The following is a 22,109-nucleotide window of genomic DNA, read 5'->3' on the forward strand; positions in this document are numbered from 1 at the left end:
ACATTCCTACCTGCCAGCTCTAATGAGGGTATGAGGGCTGGCTTTTAGACAGCTTCTAAAAGGATCTTTAGAAAAAGTCCTATGGTCTTTTCTATCAGTGGTGTCATTGTTGAGGGGATCTGTTACAGAAAGAGAAATAGTTGGATCTCTTTAATTTAAGGTCATGGAAGTAAAAGAGAAAGGACAAAAAGAAGAAGATAGGAAAGAGGATTAGAGAAAGTTAGAAAGTGACATTACCAGAAAAATTTTCCCTTTAAGCTAATTCATTAATTTATACATTAATGGTTAGACTCTAAATGGTGAATGGGAAGCTAAAATTTTATTTTCCTGTGTAATAAGATCTTGGCTTATTTTGTCAAGATTGACTTATGAAAGCCTTCTTGATGGCAATTAGAAAATAAATTAGTAGTTTTTCTATACAGGGATATCAGATAATAGGAAGTTTATTAACAATTGAACAAGATTGGCTTTTGCAGTCATATAATTGTGGGGTAATTTATCAACACTTTCTCTAGAATCACAAAGTTCCATTTTTCTGCTTTAGAAATATATTTTATCCAAAGCCCAGAGCTCTTCTTCTGTGTTCATAATTTCAGTTTCTTTTAATTACTATGTTTTCAAAATGTATCTTTAATTTATCTTATTTTGTCTCTCTTTTCTTTCTGTTCCCTTTTCCCTTCTTTTTATTAAAAAATGCGATTCTCGTTTCTGTCTACAAACCCAAAGCTTCTTCGGATGTTTTCCTTCAAGGTATATTGTTTTTGGAATGGGAATTCACTGCATGCAACTGCTGAATTTAAGTATTGATGCTTACATGGTGTTGTTTTTTATGAATAGACATTTAAGCATTCTGCTAATGATAACATATTCAAGATGGAGAAAGTTCTATGGATTTCTGTTGATTCAGCAACTATATACCAATTCGCATAAATTCTGATCTTACATCAAGCTCTAAAGCTATAAGCCCTATGACATTTCATAAGTAACGAGAGGCTCTAAACATCAAAGACAAATCTGACCTGCTCTCCTCAGATTAAAATGTGATGCAGTTTCACTGGCTATCACTATCATACATGCATTCCCTTAAAACTGGATTTAACCCTGTAAATCCTAATTAAAAAATTGGATTTTAAATGTTGTCTTGTAAACTTACTCCCCCTTTTTCTGAGCCATAATTGTGAATTTTATATGAAAATGCTGTCTTTAAAAGATTCAGTTAAAACATCCATCCCTTCATCCTATGGTACTTAGCAGCCAGCTGCCTCTATGAAATATGGCAAGGAAGATTTCTGTTCAATTCTTATAGCTCATTAAAAGAAATGAGGATTTGTTTTTATATTATCCTATAACTCAGACAGATTAAAATTAAACAAATCCTTTAGTGTTATAAAAATTTACTATTGCTTTGGAAGAAAATGTTAGATTGGCATGTGGAGAACTAGTATTATTTCCTCCTCAAACGCTAAAATGAGTTTCTTAAGTGCTTACCTTCTTTTTCTTTGAAATTTTCATACATATGGAAGTAAATACTGCTGATATTCTTAAGCTTAGAGAATACAAGGCAGAGTACCATATTCTCCTAAAATTTAAACCTTTGTCATATCAAGTCAAGAAGCTTTAATGTTTATATTTACATATATATTTTAACATTTTCTATTAACATCATTTAACACATTTGCTCAGTGTAATAATGACGTTTTTCTATTTGCCTATAAGTAAGCATGACATAAAATTTGATTTCAAAATAGATGCATTTTTATTTCTGTTTCACTCACATGCAAAACCATTAAATGCCTTCATGTTAACCAACTTCACGTCTAACGATTACTAGAACAAGACTTCATGTAGTTTGATTTAAATCTTTAAACTTTGATTTCTTTTGGTGTTCAATATTCTTGCTATAGCTATTAGCTTGATATTATTTTCAGCTGCACTGCTTAAGCTCAAACTTTGAAATCTGCAAATGTGCTATCCTTCTGAGTTCAATTTTATCATTGTAGATCACGATGTCATAGCAATTTCCTGAGTATCCATTTTCAGATTCATCATCACATGGGTGACATTGTGGAAAAGCAGTCTAATATTTGTCGAGTATTACTAACTGCGATCCCTCTCCTTCCCCGCCCTTGTCTCAGGCCCCCACCATTGACATCCGCCCACGATCAGCCACCATTCAGATGAACAATGCCACACACCTTCAAGAGAGGGATGAAGAATACGGGTATGAGTGTCTGGATGGCAAGGACTGTGCCAGTTTCTTCTGCTGTTTTGAAGATTGCCGAACGGGGGCTTGGAGACATGGGAGGATACACATCCGTATTGCCAAAATGGACTCATATGCGCGAATCTTCTTTCCCACTGCCTTCTGCTTATTCAATCTGGTTTATTGGGTCTCCTATCTTTACCTGTGAAGAGATACGGGTTTTATTGATAAGGGTCTTATTCACTGAATCTCATGGAAAGAAGATGTCCTAGGTCCATTTAAAGAATCCTCTATGTAGTCAATAATGACTCAAGTTTGTTTTTATGTCATAACCTGACAAATTGTATAATGTATTGTTTGTGCCCAGCTCTCCTTTAATTAGTGTAATTTGAACTTCAGTGTGTGCTACGTTTCAAAACTGCAAGGCAAAGTAAAATGAGGGCAAGAACAATGAAACCGAGCAAGATGATTGTCAGTTATAGCAGCTGATACAGGCTATTTCTATGGTAGTGCTATTTTTACCTGATTCATACTGCAATTAGGTACAGCAGTCCAATACTACATCATTTGTGCACTTGGGGTGAAGTTGTGATAAAGATAAACACAATAGAATATGTCCCTCATTTCAGAAGAATCACAACTCAGTTCAAATATAAAAGCCTAGTTTAGAAATCTATTATGCCAATTTCCCAAGATCGGAAGAAAATTTCCTCCACATCACCTGTACTATGATGTAAATATTTCAGTAACACAGAATGCTTCAACTTTAATGCATGCCTCTCTTTAGAGCCAGAATAAATGGACTGAAGTTATCATCATAATGTACCGTCTTTTATTTTGTGTCTTTGGGCTTTAAAAGCATCAGCAATGTAATTACAAAGATTTGGGTTTGGAACTGGAGGGAGAAATTTTCAAGGCCTTCTCCCTCATGCATGAAGATTTGGATCTTTTTCCTTGTCTAACATATTACAAACTTTAAGTAAAACATAGGCTGAATAAATGACATTTTCCAACTCTAAATAGGCCCAGTTTCCTGAGTGGACTATAAAGTAATGATACGTGCTTGCTGCTAATTTTTCTCCCTTTTAGGATGATAGATCTTAAAACAACTTACCCTCCATCTCAAGATCTGATTTAAGTGACTGTGAGTGCCTTGTGGGCAGAATCCCTGTCATTTCTTCTTTGGGTTCTCGGCACCCTGCACAGTGCCTAGCACATACTGCTCAGTAAACAGAGTTTGAGTTAAGTTGCCCGCATAAGCTTCTGGTGAATCTGTGTTGGCCTTGCAAAGAGTGAGCCATTTTTTCACAGTGGCATTAGTAAGTGATGTTGGATCTTACAGAAATAATCAGAGGATCCAACGAGCTTTGGCTACTTTTTTCATCTTGAAAAAATTGTTTTAGGCAAAGTGTGTAATTCTTTTAAAATAATATCTCTGTTCTATGTTTGTGTACAGAAATGGCTACTGGGGCATAGAGTTTGTTTATTATTCTTCCAGGTTTGGGTATGAGTCAGTTCTAACCCATCCAAAATTCTGCTTGTGAATTTATGATAGGCATAGGCAAGATTCATACTTGTCCGAGATTTAGAATGTAATATTCCGTACTCTGAAAACATGGACTGAAGATTAATTTTAAAATGAAAGAATAAATGAATGGCTTATACGGAGGTCACTAAGCCTGTGTTAGAGGCCTCATTAGACCATATTGTAATTAAAAGAAATGATTGCCGTAGACTTGAAACATGATGAATTCAGCCCAATTTTCATATACTCATCCTGAATCCTTATTTTTCTAAAAGAGTATCCCTTGTTATGCTTTATGGCAATCATTTCTCTAAGCCAGAATTTATCATAGCTAATATAACTTTATAGATAATCTAAAAGAATAGAGAAGAGACAGTGGCTTTGTTGCTATAAAATCATGTAAAGTCATCATTAAGTCATCTGGATGAATCTTGAAATACTTTTAGCTGCCAACTTTACAAATATTTAATGTATCAGTGCTGTAGTATTTAAGTGCAAATGTAAATAGAGTGAATTTATTTTCTCATCTTAAATTGTCAAAATATTCAATGTTGACTTTTGGGGAGAGTTGTTGGCAAATTTCAATGATGAGAAATATGTTGTTATTGTCAACTTGAAATTTGTTCTGTAATGAGGACACTAAAAAAAAAAGCTAGCTTTCCAATGTGTGCATAGTATTGGCAATATGATATATATTATATATAATCTAATCCTTAATTATCAGCTGCTCCCAGTCTATGTATTTGAAAAACCTTTTCACAAAGGGAACTGCTTAACATGTGGACTTTTACAATAAAAATTCGACATTGTAATCCATGGTGGCACCTCAGTGGTCTGGCTGGACTGTTTTTCTTAAGGACTGTGACCCTTCTTCACCATCTCACTCCCCCAGGTGACATTCCTGTGAGCTTTATTTGCAAACTGAATGCCCATGATTCACAAGGAGCTTCTCTTCGCTTCCAAAGAACTGAGATGCATTTGGGTATAAAGAAGGAAGGCAGAAATGTTATGCAAGGTTATGAATGCCCCCACATCCTCCATGCCAAGTCTTCAGACGAGGTTACAAATACGAACTCAGATATTACATTTTGGATCCCAAATTGAGTAATAACCAATTCTTTGCCAGTTGTCAAATCAGCCTTTAGAAGCCTCCGTTTTGCCAATTATAAAATGAGCATAACAATGCTGCCCCATGTAGTTATACTTAACAAATGGTCAAAGACCTCTACACCTCACTTCCAATAGCTCCTGTGCTCTGATGCTCTGTTCCTTCCACATACATCAAATTAGTCCTGCTGCAAGCAACAACCAGGAGTCATAGTTGCCTTCAAGTGATGCTGTCTCATTCTTTAAGGGGAATTTGCATTATAATGCTTCTTTTAAACTAGAGTGGAAATCCAGAGGTCTTTCGTTAAAAAAAAAAATTACACAGCAGATTAGCTATTTTAAAGACCTATAAATAATCCCAAAGAATTGTAAACCCCCGCTCCATATTCTAAAACATAGGGAGTTGATTAGCCCAGCGCCAGAGAAAGTATCATATTTTCGTGAAGTCTTTAAAAATTGTCCAAAGAATAAAACTCTATGATCCTTGACTAAAAGAGCTGTCCTACTTCCGCTGCCTGTCATTTTCTTGGCCCCTTGTGTTTTCCTGTATGCAATTTAAAATTTTTTGCACCTTACAGATATACACAAATGCAGCTGTCACATAGGACTTGTCTGCTGCCTACCCAAATGTTTAGTTGAGGGCATATTCATGGTATAGCTTTTTTCCGTTTTTTTGTCTAGTACCAATAGCGTCTGTGATGAAGATGAAACTGAATTAACCAAATGATGTAGTCTTTAGAGATTATGTCAAAAGGTGTTATCTTTGTACTTTGTCACTATAGATTTTTGTCAAATGAGTGGGGGAAGAGGAACGACCCAGATCAATGATTCTGCTACATTTTCCAGGAAACTATCAGAGATCATGGTGCTGGTTAATGGCAGACTGAAGAGAGTCATCTAAGGATTGGGGCTTCCACAGTACGTCATAATGTTTCAGGATGTGAAAATAAAATTTGGAGTGCTTAATCCTTCCATTCATACTTGGGTACCTGCCAGACTTGTGGAATCCTTCTTTCTTTGACCTTGACTTCACTTTAATTGTCATGACAAGAACTTTAGAATATCTAGTGACAAAGAAAGCTAAATGATTTTTTGCATTTCTTTTATCCTTATTATATAGAATGACTAATCCATTAAATCTAACCAATAGCACTTTCAGAATTCTCTCTCAGAAAGGGAGTCATCAGTCATCTAAAAAATAGTGGACCTAGACTTGCCCTAGGTATGCAGCAGCAGACAATGAAGGAGTTTCCCATGAGATGAGGAGTGACCTAAGTACTATTATTCTTTCAAAATGAGAGGTTACATTTCAGTTACAAAATATATGGTAACTTTTTTGCATATGTGGGTTAATAAAGTTTCCCCTAATTATTATTTGTATAATGAAACAGAGATGTAGAAGCTGTTGATCAAGATTATTAAGGTTCAAACCCTGCACCTATGTAATGTTTATCTCTGTCAATTTCTTATCTGCAAAATGAATATGTTTGTATATATTACACACTATTATATTAATCACATATTATTATAAGGAATAATTGTATCAATGCCACAAATGACCGAATCTTATTAATTTCCCTTGGCACAGATATGAAGTTTTAAAAAGTGTAAATAAGGTTCAAATGGTATAATTGGGAGGGTGAAATAGGAAGAAAATGGCTAAAGGGGAAGTGGGAAGGGGAGGGGAAAGGAAATAAGGGAAAAGAGAAAAATACGAAAAAATGGAAACAAAGTCTTGGATGGGGAAGGGTGAAAGGAGGGCAGGGGTATGGGGAAAAAATAAAGACCAAGGTATATCATGCAAAGGTACAAGATCCCAATGATGAATGGAACTGTACTGTGTGCTTTAAATGCACCAATAAATGTCATGGGAGAAGAAAAAAAAAAAAAAAAGGTCACCAAAGCCATCTGTACCATGCTTAAGAATAATGATTATCATTTCTGAGAACTCTCATTTTTCCAAAAAGAAAGAAAAAGCTCACTGAATCATGGATAGATAGAATGAGAATTCCCCTAAATCTTCTAATCCTGAGCGAGGTCAGTAAGTTTTTCATGAGAAAATGAGAGGTTTTGACTCCTCTCCTGACAGACTTTTAGAGTCTTATCTCTGCTCGATATTATGGTCTCAGATTAGTGATTACTATTTTACATTCATACTCTGTTTTACTCTTTTCTTCTCATTTCTTCTCTAGCCTGCCTAGCCTCCTCCAAAAAAAGCACCATTTTTGTACAATTTTTCTCTGCTAGATAAACTCCGTCATCTCTAATTAAAGATGCTACCCTGTCCATGAATTTTTCCTGGTTTTACTAAAGTATAACATGCTATCTTTTATCTCTTTTTCCAGTATTCAGTAGGATTTTGAGTGATTCAATCCTAGGGTTTACAATTTAAGTACTTAACATTTATTCAGTCCTCCGAGTAAACAATTTTTAAATTAACAATGCTGTGACAAGAATATGACATAAATAATTCACAATCCACTTGCATTTTAAATCAGGTTGTTTATCTTCTCACTATCTCCCCGCTATACAAATCTGCCTCATAATTTTTCCTGTAACTTGTATGTGTTATGGGTCTGGAATGAAGTCTTTTATCAAATACATTTTGATTAAGCACCTATAAGTTTAACTCAATAGAAAACTTTCAGTAGACTGGTATCACAGGCTTCACAAAAGGCACCGTGAACACAGAAAGACAGCAATTTCAATCATTCTTTGTCTTCTGATATCAGAATTTGACAGAGGAGACAAATAAGAATGCAAATAACTACAGTGGAGCAGCTCACAGTAATTTTAGGTAGAAAAAGTTATTATTCTGTGGTAAAACCAGGAGCGTTCCTATGTAACACAAAATATTCCATTATACTATACCTCAGGTGAGATTTAAACAAATGGTTTATGCTTAAAATTTTTAAATGACAGAAAAAGACACATTGCCATTAATCCCCCTCAAATACACCCCCTTGATTCTAATTCACTTATCCCATCAAACTTGCTATTTTTCTGAAATAGTTTTGGAAGTCCTCTTCCACGAGTATCTTTGGTCATACTGTTGTAGATGCCTCAATTTCCTGAACTGCTTCAAAATGTTTACATTTCATGGCCATTTTGACCTTGGGGAAGAGCCAGAAATCATGTGGTGCCAGCTCCCATGAATAAGGCGGATGAGATCATACGTTAATATTTTTTAGGAGCCTGTCTTTCTGCTGGAGTTCATTCAGCAGCAGCAAATATCATATCTTTTAATCAGAGCTCCTAAAGACATTTATAAAAGTGGATTTCCTAAACTACTGTAGAATGTGTAAAGAATGATGGGATGTTTTAAGAGAAAGTACTAATAGCAATATATATTTCACTGTATATATATATATTTTTTTTAATTTAAACATTCACCATATATGATGATCATACAAACCCTGAAGGAGGACATCCTATCATTGATTTAAAGTTTCACTTCTGATTACTAATAAAAAACTCATAGATAATTTATGAAATGTGAAAATCTACAAAGAGAATCATGATTCTTAACTAGCAAGAGTTAACCTGTAAAAACATATTTTTTCTTTTTCCTCTGTGCATATTTAATCATATAGATGTACTATAGATACAGATATAATATAGACCTTTATATAGTAGATTTTTATACAACTCTGCATGTATTCATGACTATACATAAACATTTTCTAACAATGAATTATTAAAGAGCTGTACCACACTTATCTACCTAGTCCCTTATTTCTGAAAATTCCTATTATTTTTCATTTTCTACAATACCTGCAGTAAATGTCTTTGTCAGGCACTGTGTATATCTTCCATGGATATATTCCATATAGCTCATCCCTAAACATGGTCTTTGCTGAACAAAAGTGTAAAAAATTGAACAATTAGAGTTCCGAGAGAACAAAGGTGATACATACATTCCATCAGATAGTTGAACAATGAATATATTACTTACAGATATGTAGCCCAGTTAAGATTCACCAATCAAAGGATGGATGGTATGGTATCATGGGTCTATAGGTAGTGAAATTATTTTTACCTGAAGGAATTTCCAACTGCCAATATGTCGCATTACTATGAATTTAGTGACTTGGACATGCACAAATGACCATATCTGAGAGTTGGAAATTTCATTGACTAAACTCAAATTACAGGCAGTGCTGCATAATTTCTGGAGGTTTTACACATTTTTCCCATGTTCAAGATTCTTCTTGTATTCCTTAACCAGTGGCCCTCTTCCATTTTTAAAGCTAGAAATTATACCACCCTAATATTTCCTTTATTTCTGACCTCTTGCCTTTCTACCATAAAGATGCCTGTAATTACATGGAACCCATCCAGATAATCTCCTCACGTCCAGATCCCTAACCAGGCCTGCAAAGTTTTATTTTAATCATATAAAGTATCACGTTCACTATTTCAGAGATTAGAATGTGGACATCTTTATGGGGCCATTATTCTGCTTGCCATATGACCCTTGTCAAAGAAAAAAAAAGCACAAAAGATGGAAAACAGGGAGGAGTGGAGGGATGAAACGGAGGGAAGAAGAATGGGAAAAAACAAGAACTAAGATGCATCATGTACAGGTGCAAATTCCTGCGATCATAATGTACACCTAAAATGTACCAAGAGAGTTAGTTGTTTTTTAAAAGAAAGGATTTGACTTACAAAAGGACTCAGAGCACTAGAACAAAAGTTACCAGGCAGGAGCTTTGGTTTTAGATAAATACAGACTGCCAAGTAGTTGGGTCAGAAAGGATGGGTAAAAGGAAGTGTCCAGAATTCTATCTTCTCCTACATATATATGTCTAATTGATCAAACCAAATGGAAACCAAAGGGTCAAGAAAACCCGATTAGCGTAGGCTGAAATGGTGTTTCCAGGGCACACAGAGGGAAGAAGTTCAGAGAGTGGGCCATGAAAAATAAGTAGAAACTACTTATCAAAAATCGAGAAAATTATAACTTGTCATTATTTATCTGATCACCAGTTTTGCAAAACTAAAAGAGCAATTATATTGTCAATTATATCCTTATTTCATGAAAAAAATAGTTCTAAAAGGTTTAGAAGAGGTTACAGTCACATATTTTATGCTGGGTAGTCTGTTCCACATGATGATACTTCAACTGGCTATATAATGATTAAATGACTATCTTTATGAAACTACTTGCTGGGACTTAACGTGGGTTAATAGACATGGCCCTCTACTTAGTTCCTTGGCAAAGGTGCCAAGTCAGCCAGGGCTTTGCAGGTGATCACAACCTTAAACTGTTTTAACAAAGAATGGCACATCTGAGCCAATATTTCTCATCTATTACTGCAGAGCCTAAAAGTGGCAGGGCTTCTGAGTCAATGAGAGCCCAAGGGTACAATTCCAAACTGAGTTCAAGGCTAAAAATACCAAAGTTATAGTCCTAGTTCTATTAAACACAATGATGAAAGGACAATTAAAACTTAATTAGCACAGCTTAACCTAAAGTGACAACAGCTGAACCATTTGGCAACCAGACCAGCTTGGTCTATATTTTGGCATTATTTTCTGACAGAAGTCGATCCTTGGGCAACTATGACCTGAGTGAACTTCTACACCATACATACACATGTGTGTATAAGATATACAACTGATGCAGCCTTTTTTATAAAGCTACAAGTTCCTTAATATGGCTACTAATTGTATTTCCAAATATTTATATGGGCTAGCATGGTACCTAACCCATAGGAGATATATGAGGGATAAAATTTTCAAAAGAAAGTCCAGACAAGAGGGAAAACAGCTTCTCCAGGATCTGAAATCCAAGCACCTGAACAAGGACAACTTACTAAAAAGAAAGGTGAGAAGAGCTCTGAGAATCAAGAGCTTATAGGAAAACCAGAAATCACAAAGAAGTAGAACATATAAGAATGAAGCTGTCTGCACACTGACACCTGCTCCTGGGGAAAGGCACCAGTCTCCCCAAACACAACCTCCCAGAAGGCTTAACCTTAAAACAACACTCAAGTATTGTTCTGAGCAGGTTAAAGAGGAGTACGAACGCTGAACAAGGACTCACAAGACACATCACAGGGATATAGATTCTAACAAAAGAGATTCACACACAGTATAAAAACAGATTTTCTACTCCGATTTTCAACCTGTAGCACAAAAACAAAAGAAATACCACAAAGTAAGGCAACAAGGAACCACCCAAAATTCCTAACCACTCAAAGTCTGATCTTATCAACACTGAAAAAGAGGAAGTTTCAGGCAAAGAACCCCAAAAGCCAAATGATCAAAATGTTTAAAATGCTCAAAGAAGAAAAAAAACATAAATAATTTTGTAAGATGCTTTACAAGCTTTAAGATGATTTTATTTATCAGATAAGAAATCTTACTAACAGAATGTTTAATGAATGTAAAGACAAAGAATAAAATAACTCAGTTAAATTAGACTATACAAATACAGATGACAGTTTAATAAAGAATTAGAACTTATGAAAAGAAAGCAAGCAGAAATTCAAGATATGAAAAATTCTTGGTTACAAATCATGGCTGGCAGATTTGACCAATCTAAAGACAGAGTGTCAGAAAGATCATAAGCTCAGCAATACCATAAAAATGACAAGAGATCATGCAAGCTGAATCCAATAGCTACTATATGACTTAAAAAACTGAATTATAAGAATAAAGAAAAATTAAAAGATGACTCAAAAAGCATAAAGAATGTATTCACTGAAGTATAAATCAAGGAAAAATGAAAATAGGACTGGAATATAGAACTACAAAGGACCTTGGACACAACACATTGTAAACAAGCTTCCAGAAATTCAATACTAAAGGGGAGAATACTAAAAGCTTTTAGTTAGAGAACAAAATCAAGCCACTTTTACAGGAATACTTATTAGAATTACAGCAGATTTACCAATACAAATCTTAACGACTAGAAGAGCTTGATGTAAAGTTTTTCAAGCCCTAAGAGAAAATAATTGTTAACCCAGACTTTCAAAACTGTCATAGAAGTAAAGATTTTTTGGGTCAGGGATTTAGCTCAGGGGCACCGTGCTTTTGCCTTGCAAGCACAAGGTTCTGAGTTTGATCCCCAGCACAAAAAAAAAAAAAAAAAAAAAGAGCGAGAGAGAGAGAGAGAGAGAGAGAGAGAGAGAATAAAGATTTTCCAAGACAAAGAAATCCAAAAGAAATGCAAATGCATGACCGGTAAAGCACCACTACAGAAAATACTCAAGAGATCCTAGACGGAGACAGAGAGATCACCAGCACCAAAGAGAAAGAAAAGTATACATTTAACTGGGAGAGTAGTTGAAAAGAGATCAGCGCTGGAAAAATAAACCAATGACAAGAATCAGTAACTATCTTATAGTAATAACTCAATGTCAATGTTCCAAGCAAAAGACAAAGATTGGCAGAGGAGATGAAAAAAAATGAAAATATATGTTGCATATAGCAGATGAACCCATGACAAAAGAAGGCTGATAGACTAAAGGTAAATGTGTGGAAAATACAGACCCAATCGGTCTGTTTGCCAAATGGTTCAGCTGTTGTCACTTTAAGTGATGCTGTGCTAATTAAGTTTTAATTGTTCATATCATCATTGGGCTTACATAAATAGGACTATGGCTTTGATATTTTTAGCTTTGAACTCAGTACAGAAATGAACCCTTGGGCTTCCAGTAACAGAATTTTTTTATTTTTTTGCAATACCAGGGATCAAACTCAGGAACTTGCACTTCTGAGGCAGGTGCAGTGCCACTAGGCTAAATTCCTGGCCCTTTAAATTTTTTTTTTTTTTTTGAAGCAGGAATCGAACTCAGGGACTCACACTTTCAGGCAGGAACTGTGCTGCTGAGCTACATTCCAGGATTCACTAGTATGTAATTTGTCAGTTTTTAGGCTCTGTGACAACAGATGAGAAATATTGGTTCAGAAGTGCCACTGTTTGATAAAAACAAGTTAAGGTTGTGTATATTTTTCCATTTGTTCACCTTTAGACTGTGAGTTTTCTTTTGGAATGACTGCAAAAAGAGCCCAAAAGCAGGAAGGAGTAGCTATCTTATTTTCAAACACAGCAAACTTCAAGCCAAAACTGGTCAGAAGAGACAGAGGCCACTGCATAGTGGTAAAGGAAACAGCCCAACAGGAAGAGATAGCAAGTATAAATGCTTGTATTGAATGTCATCACACACAATCTCATAAAGCAACAACTACCAGATATGAAAGGACCAATGTAATTATAATGGGGGACATTACATTAATACCTCATTTGCACAATTAGATCAAGCAAACAAGAAGATAATACTTAATATTATCAAATATCCCTGTTTCCCCAAATGATACAAAGACATAATGCAATTCCAATCAAAATATCAACAGTATTCTTCACAGAACTAGAAATAATCCCCAAATTTATATGTAACCAAAGAGTCCCAGATTAAGAAAAGCAGTCTTAGATAATAATAACAAAATAGTTGGCATCACAATCCAAGATTTCAAGTTATATTACAAAGCTACAGTGATTAAAAAAATAAAGCACAAAAATAGACATTCATGCAATGAAAAGGATTAGAAGATTCAGAAACAGCCACAGGAACAATCAGGCATCTGATTTTTCATAAAGGGGGTCAAAAACACACACTTGAAGAAAGATGGCCTTGTTAACTAACAGTGCTAGAAAAACTAGTTATCCATATGCAGAAGACTGAATCCAGCTGAGAATCTTCCATTATGTATTAAAATCAAATCACAATGGATCAAACACCAACATAACAAAATAGAAACGATCTGCTGGAAGATAAAATAGGTAAAACTCTGAGAGACAATGTCAGAGTCAAAGAGTTTCGGAACAGAACCCAAATTGCACGAGACATAATACCAAGAATCAACAATTGGGATTATATCAAGTTACAGAGCTTCTGGACAGAAAAAGAACCAAGAGAGTGAAACAAAAAAAAGTGCAAGATAATTACAGAGGACTAATATTTAGGATATATAGAGAACTCAAAAGTTTTACATCAAAAAATGGGCAGCTGAAAGGAAGAGAGTTAACAAAAGAAGCACAAATGGTACAAACGGCCAATAAATAAATACAGAAATGATCAGCATTGCTGGCCCTTAGAAAAATGCAAATTAAAACAATATTGAGATTTCATCTTCCTCTGGAAAGAAATGCTATTATCAAGAACTCAAAAAACAACAAATTCAGGTTAGGCTATAGCGGAAGGAAACCTTCTACACTGTTAGTGGAAATGTAAACTAGTACAACTGCTATAGATAACAGTATTGGAAAACTAAAATCAGAAGTTTCATTTGACCAAGCTATTCTTCTTCTGAGCATCGTCCCAAAAGAATAAAGAGATCAACAGCGGTTCACACATACCCAACTTTGTAGTACACAACTCATAAATAGCTAAATCTTGGAAATGGCCCGTACGGCCATCAACAGATGAATGATTTTTTTCTTTCTTGTTCTTTTTTTTTTGAGACAGGGTTTCACTATATAGTTGAGACTGACCTGGAACTCACTATGTAGCCCAGGCTGATCTCGAACTCACAGCCATCCTCCTGTCTCAGCCTCCCGAGTGCCACACAGGCGTGTGCCACTATGCCTGGCTTAGATAAATGACTCTTTTAAAAATGGAGTACAACCAAACCACACAGGAGGATACATTTTAATCATTTGTAGGAGAATGGATTCACCTTGAGACCACAATACTGGGAAAATAAATCAGACAGAGAAAGTGGATTCTTGAATGGTTTAGTCTTATATGAGAAATTTAAGTATATATAATTGAAAAAGCATAATATAAAATAAAGGACAGGAAACAGGGAGATAAACCTTTTGCTGATGAGAACAAGGTATAGGGATGGAGGCAGAAGAGAGAGGTAGAAGGAAAGGGGAAAATAAAGTGGACTAAGGTGCAATATGTATGCATATGAACCCGCTGCCTAGAATGAATGTGCTCAGTATGTATCACAAATGTGCACTAGTAAAATCTACAAACGCAACAATACTGCTTTATGCAATTTTCATTTAAAATACCCATAGCATTTTTGATTTTTGAAACAGCAAAGAAAACATATATAGTGTGTATATATTAAGTGCATCTGTATATATTAAGGTAGTATATACTGTATATATATTATGATATATATGGTGTATATCATAATATATATGTGTGTGTGTGTATATACACACACACACACACACACACATATATATATTGCATAATCTACCAATGCATACCCTCAAACCTCTTCCGCAAAGTAGTATACTGAAAAAAAAAATCAAAAGGACAGCACACTCAATAGTGTGGAGACAAGAGGTCCGATTTATTACACAGAAACAGCTCCTTTTAAAGGCAAGCCAACAGGAAACATCAAGCAATATTAGGGAGGAGATCAAAGGTCAAACTTAACAAAGTCCTTGGTGGTGGTGCACGCCCGTAATCCCATAAAACTAGTCTGGATTACAGTGAGCTCCAGGTCAACACCCGTAATCCCATAAACCCAGCCTGGATAATCCCATATGCCCAGCCTGGATTACACAGTGAGCTCAGCCTGGATTACACAGAGAGCTCCAGGTCAATCTCATCTGCATAGCTGAGACCCTCATCTCAGAAAAGCCAAATAGAGTCATAGATTGTGTCAATGCCTCAATGGTAGAAGTTACTTTTCCAATGTCAAATGCCAGTGGGCTCCCACATTCATCTGCATCTCTCGAATGACCAGTGATGTGGAACATTTTTTCATATATTTACTTGGCTTTTACTTTTTTACTTCTTTGTCTGAGAAATGTCTGTTCATTTCAGATGACCATTTTTGAATTGGGTCTTTATATTTGGGGCGGCTGGTTATTTTGAGTTCTTTATATATTCTAGATAATAGTCCTTTGTGTGAGGAGCAGCTGGTAAAATTTTTTTCCCACATTGTAGGTTGTCTCTTAGTTCTGTTGATGGTTTCTTTTGCAGCGCAAAAGCTTTTTAGTAAGATGAGATCCAAGCTGTTGATTCTTTCTGCTAGTTCCCGTGCTACTGAGGATTTGTTCATAGTCTTTTCCTACACCAATGTCTTCAAGAGTTCTGCCTAACTTATCTTCCAGCAAGTTTAGGGTTTCTGTTTTAATATTTAGATCTTTCATCCACTAGGATTTTAATTTAGTGCATGGTGAAAGACAAGGGTCTAGTTTTAATCTTTGGCAGGTTGAGATCCATCAATAACAAATGCTGGCAGGGTTGTGGGGAGAAAGGAACCCTTCTACATTGCTGGTGGGAGTGCAGACTGGTGCAACCACTATGGAAATCAATATGCAGATACCTCAAAGAGCTGGGACTAGAGGTTCCATTTGACCCAGCCATCCCTCTGCTGGGTATCTTTCCAAAAGAATTAAAAGAATCATACAACAATGATATATGCACACCTAGGTTTATAGCAGCACAGTTTTTAATAGCTAAAACTTGGAAATGGCCCATTTGCCCATCATTTGGAAACTGGATAAAGAAGATGTGGTTTTTCTATAAAATGGAATATTATTTACCATAAAGAATGACAAATTAGATTCATTCATACGTAAATGGATACATATTGAGGATATCCTCCGAAGTAAATTATATGTCACACATGTGTAAATACTGAATAGTTTCTCTGGTGTGAATAAACTATAATAGTATGTAAGATCCTAATGTGAAATAGGAACAAAAGGGCTAAAGGTGTAGGGAAAGTGGGAAGAGTAGGGGAAAGGTAAGAAGGGAAAAGAAAAAAACAGGAGAAATGAAAAAATGGAAATAAAGTGTTTGTAAACGGTGAGGGAAGGAGGGGGTGAAGGGAGGGCAGGGACAAGAGGAAAAAATGAGAACGAAGACCTCTCATGTAAAGGTACAAGATACCAATAATGAATGTAACTGTACTATATACCTAAAATGTACCAATACACTCAATTAAAAAGAATGAAATAATTAATTCATGTTTGGACCTGATTTTCCTAATAAGAAAAATTCACATAAATCTCTGTATTACCACAAGTAGTAATTTGAGTGTTTATATTGATATTTGATCATTTTATTAAAAAATACTTCTCACAGTTTTCCATGTGTTCTGATGTTTATGACAAAGCTAAGTGCTCATAGCTTGTACTCCATAAATGTCTGATTTATGTATTATTCTTGTGATAAATTGGCCCTTGTGGAGCCACATTTTTATATAATTCACTAAAAACTTAAAAACTTAAACAATCTTTGAGAAAGGAAGATGTCTTAGTTAACATAGAAACTCAACTGTAGAAATGTTAAAAATGCTGTGACAGAGGTTCACATTAATATATCTTGTTATTAACACCAACCTGACAAATTTTAAGTACTCTAATGAAACAGTTGAATTCTACATTTGTAGTATAGAGCAAAGTGCTCAAGCAAAAAAGGCAACATTTATAATTTAAAGGACAAAGCATCTGTGTCCAACAAAATCCAAGGGTAAAAAATCATCTTAAGACGATGGTATTTTAAGGTGGTGTTTGTGATGTAATTAAGCCATGAGAGTGTAGCTCTCACAAACGAGATCGGTGCTTTTCTAAGAAAAGTCCACAAAGCTAGCAAACCCTCTTTCCACCATCTGCTAAGGCTACGACAAAAATCAGCAGACTGGAACCCTGAAAAAGGCCTTCCTCAGAAATCAAACACAACATTCCCTCAACTCAGATTCCCAGCCTTTTGGATCACAAGAAATACGTTTCTGTTGTTTACAAGCACCTTGCCTATGGTATTTTCTTATAGTAGGCTGACATAACTAAGTTCCAGTAATACACAATTTTTTAAGCAGCAAAACTATTTTCTGATGTGAAAGTGAGGAGAATTCTTTCGTATATGTGGAGGAAGAGGAAAGGGGATTCCTGACCATAAGAGGAGCATTTCAGGTAAATTTCAGGAATACTTAAACGGATAAGTATTGCACAGGCACATTTTCTATAACCAATTATATCTACCTATCCTTTTCTATATTTAATATACCATGAAAAAATGCATTCTTTGCCAGGCAGCATAAGGTAAAAGATGTTGTAGAAAATCAAATCAATTATATTCTAGGTCTGTTTTTACAATTAACCATCACTGCGACCTCTGGAAAAAAATATAATAGTTTTCTCACGAGGGGTTTAGACAACATTAACTCCAGTTTTACCTTTTATAACTTAAACTCCACAAGCAATATATGAACTTTAACATAAACATCCTAGCAGCTGGTGCCGCTTTTGAAAGAGAACAAAGACAATGGAAGCAATTTTCATAGCACCCAAAGGTCCTCTGGCATATTCTGAAATACTCCTATATTAATTTAATTTTAAAAATGCATTTGATCACTTGATCACAAGTTTTAACTACGGACTTGGAGGTAGATGAATGTTAAATATTATCTGAGAATTTGGGTACATTATGCAAACTTTATGAGGAGAATAATCCAAATATTGTGAAAATGTATCTGTATGTTTATCCCTGCCTGCACAGCAACCCTTCAAGTGAGAAAAGCTTTAATGTCATTTACTGTCAGGCATGCTGCAAACATTGGTAAATCAAGGCTTAGCCACAGAAAAATTGACTACAGCTTCCCAGGGGACCAGAATCTCATTTATTTATATTAACCCTCTCAGGACTTGTAACCCTTCTTCCCTGACCAGTCATCTGGCCTTTTAGACAGGCCTGGAACTTAGCTTCTTTCACATTCATTTCCAAGAGTAAGTTCTGCATGAAGAGTCCTCGAGCCTTTATGCACACATCTGAGAACAGCCTTCAAAAAGCCACTATTGTTAGAGTAAATTGAATAGCAATGTCTCTGGGGGACTAATTCTAGTATTTTTTTAAATCAGAAAAATCATAAAGATAACTTCCAAACTGGAAATAGATTAGATTGAAAGAGGGTAGACACACAGTAAAATATGCTAATAATACACATGCTTTTTTAATATTAAGAGATTGTTGATATAGGGTATATAATACAGTGATGATATATGGACCTCCAAATAAAAAATGGGAAATATGATAACTCTGAACTTGCTAGATGTCTGATTCGCTGGGTTTGTGTTCTCTAAAATTGAAGAATGAAATTCTAGAACATTGGAGGTTAAGAGTACGAAATATTTATTAGCAAAAAGATAGGTTCTGCCTAAAAGAGACAGAAGGCGTCCCAGAAGCTGGGTTGCCCATGGAACCCACTCTTCAAGGGAGTTTTGTAGAGCTACACCATGAGGTGAGGCAAATATAGGGTGGGACAAAACTACAGTCAATTGATAAGGTCACAAGTATGGTCACTTAGGTAATACTGATCTGAGGAGAGTAACAAAGTGGGCATGACGAGGTGGGACAAAACAGTGGTCAACCAATAAGATTATAAGTTTAGTATCTTAGGTAATATTGATCAAGTGGGGACCAAATGGGGAAGCAAGTCACTTAACAAATCTACGTGGACTGCTCAAGGACCCTTCCTGGAATGGATGGGGTAAGGTCTTGGCTGTTTAGGTTATCAATCACGGCTGTTCATCTTTAGGGGAAGAAAGTGGGGAAAGTCATTTTTCCTTGTCTTGAAGCCTGGCCTTCAACATATGTAACATCAGCTACAGTTGTCTTCTACACTGATTTCTTTAAGGGCCCAGCCCTGTCTGATTACCCACGGTATTTCTAATTTAGCTGTCTACCATATTAATATTTTTAATACATCTTGAACTTATAAGAATACTTAGTGATGAACAGAAATCAATTTCATGTTTAGAAAAAGGAATATGCTGTTAAATTAGAAAATCGCTATAATAAAAAGGTCTGGACTTTGAAAATACAGTATAGATAGTGTAAATAATGATCAAAATATGTAACTGATACTGTGAAACAGGAAGAAAAGGTCTAAAGGAATAGGGAAAGTAGGAGGGGTAGGGGAAAGGAAAGAAGGGAAAGGAAAAATATCAGAAAAGGAAAAACATGGATACAAAGTTTCTGTAAATAAGGAAGGGTGGAGGGGGTGAAGGGAGGGCAGAGCAATGGGGGAAAATGAGAACGAAGATATGTTATGTAAAGGTGCAAGATCCTAATGATGAATGTAACTGCACTGTATACCTAAAATGTACAAGTAAACTTTAACAGAATAGAAAAACCACAGTATATACGATCAGTAAAGAATTTCCTTAGAGAACAAGAAATTCTACCTAAGAAAATCAATACCAGCAAAGTAGACTATAGCCCTACGTATATAATTCACCAAAAGAAAAAGATTTTCTAAATGTCAAACATTCTAAAAACCACACAGTGAGTGCATTCTCTTCCTGCTGTTGTTCAAGCATGTTTCCTTTGTCCTTTTCCCAAGCCCTTCCTGTTTCAGACGGCATTTCAGGAAGCTATTTGAAGACTCAGACCCTCTCACACCCACACTTCCATTTTTAGTTCCTTTTCTTTCTTGAAACATAAAAAAAACTGCTCCTAGGAAGTGACAGATTAATAGCTCTGAAGACTGGGGTTGTCTTTTCATTTCTGTCATTAGTAGAGCTCAAATGACAATAGTCTGACTACACTCCACTGTCCCACAAGAGGATTTTAAACGTTCCTGAAGTGTTGGGGCCCCAAAACTGGGTCACGGTGGCCTTATTCCAATTAGTCACAGGTACTCTGTTTGAAGCCGATCAGAGAACATTGCAAAATTCTTTTTCCCTAAAGCGGCCAGGTTAAAAATGATTAAACAGTATGCTTTGCTCTCCACTGTGCCCTCCTAGAGATAATAAAATGGTGCGTTTCATCAGGACACAGTGGTAGGTAAATATCAGTTTATAAAAATACATATAAGTTAGGATCTTGTACTGTGTAAGGACTTCTCTGATCATCTGCTTCTCTCAGTGAGGACTTTCATCAAATAATTCATGCATTCAAAAGTATCTAGTAAGCACTAAGTGCTAGAAATGATGGCGAGAATGCAGCAATAAATAAATCATAGAAACAGACTTTGCACTTTTATGCTTTGGAATATTCGATTATTTAATAAATAGCCTGGGCATGTAGCATAGGTTTATGTTATAAAGTAAGAGCCTGCTGCATATGCTGCTGAGGCTCGTATCTGTTACACAACACCAAGTACTGCAACTCTCTCTTCCTGCATTTCTTTGCCTGGCGTCCTCTGGGTCACTGAAGTTCATTTTGGCACCTACACAACAGGCTAAAAGGGCAATTTATAATATAAATTAATATCCACCCTGGGCCCCTATAGTTACATGCCTTCCTCTTATCTGTCCTCAACCAATTCCTGAAGCACATTCAGCACGTCGATCAAACAAGGCAGGGTGTGAATGTTAATCCTGTCCTAGCATGGGCACCTCTGAGGCACAGCTTTTACACTCACTCCTGGAGAGCCTCAGATTGCCAAACTCCATTTATCTAGGAGACTGATGTACTTAATGAGCGTTTTACTGCTGACGTTCTCTTCCATGTTTCTCTTCATTCTACCATCATGATCTTTGGGATCCTTTTTTAACTTATTTGCACTTGAATCCTTCCCTTGTTCTTTGTTTCTATAAGCTAAGAGAAAATCAGAATGCCTACCCTAAAGGGACATACCATGCAAGGACAAGGTCAGGCAGGAAAATGGCTACTTAAAATGCAGTGCTGTGCATTATATGATCGAGGTAATGGCTGTATTCTATGGGAGAGCACAGGGGGACTTTAATGGGAGAGAGATGGTTACAGGAAGAAGTTTGATTTGAGCTGAACTGTGCAGAATGAGATGAGTCAACCTCTTAAGTGAGGAAAGAAGGTAAAATTGCTAGGCCAGAGAAAATCATCTTTTTGAAATCGTAGAAATGAAAGGAAACGCAGCATGCTCAAGGATTTTCAAATGGTGTCCTTTGATTGGAGTTTAGAATGAAATGAGTATTCTTAAAAGAAGAAACCATAGAGGTAAGCAGAGGCGGGGTCACGAATGACCTTGGAGGCCCTGCTAAGGAGTGGACTTCATCGTGAAGGCAGTGGATTGAGAATGACAGGCTCTAAGTGAGGCAGGGAGAGACCCGATCAGATGTGACTGTGAAAATCACTCAGACCACATTGTGAAATTGGATCAGAGAGGCCATGACCCAAAATACGGACAGCAGGTAGGAAGATGCTGCAGGGATTCAGAGGAGAGTTAATGTTGTTTTGGTCAGTAGGGATAAGAGAGAGTGCTATATTTTTAAGGCAGCAAGAAAGTAGAAGGCATAAGACCTGTGCTTTATTATACAGGTTCTGTTAGAGGAAAACCTTCAAGTTCTTCAACGTGTAAATTAATAAAGAA

At 36.0% G+C, this 22,109-nt stretch overlaps 1 protein-coding gene across 2 annotated transcripts in view; it reads left to right on the forward strand.

Annotated features, from left to right (window-relative positions):
• The window catches only part of Gabrg2 (gamma-aminobutyric acid type A receptor subunit gamma2), an 83,188-nt gene extending 79,341 nt beyond the window's left edge, over window positions 1–3,847 (forward strand). The window contains exons 9-10 of one of the 2 annotated variants that reach the window (XM_010622240.1): window positions 727–750; window positions 2,136–3,847. In XM_010622240.1, the coding sequence (XP_010620542.1) occupies window positions 727–750; window positions 2,136–2,411 (300 nt within the window). In that variant the 3' untranslated portion in view covers window positions 2,412–3,847. The remainder of the gene's footprint in view (window positions 1–726; window positions 751–2,135) is intronic. The other variant, XM_010622241.1, reaches the window with a different exon arrangement.
• The last annotated feature ends 18,262 nt before the right edge of the window (window positions 3,848–22,109 follow it).

This window comes from Fukomys damarensis, unplaced genomic scaffold, assembly GCF_012274545.1.
Source record: "Fukomys damarensis isolate Sample0158 unplaced genomic scaffold, DMR_v1.0_HiC HiC_scaffold_9, whole genome shotgun sequence".
In the NCBI taxonomy this organism is placed as follows: domain Eukaryota; kingdom Metazoa; phylum Chordata; class Mammalia; order Rodentia; family Bathyergidae; genus Fukomys; species Fukomys damarensis.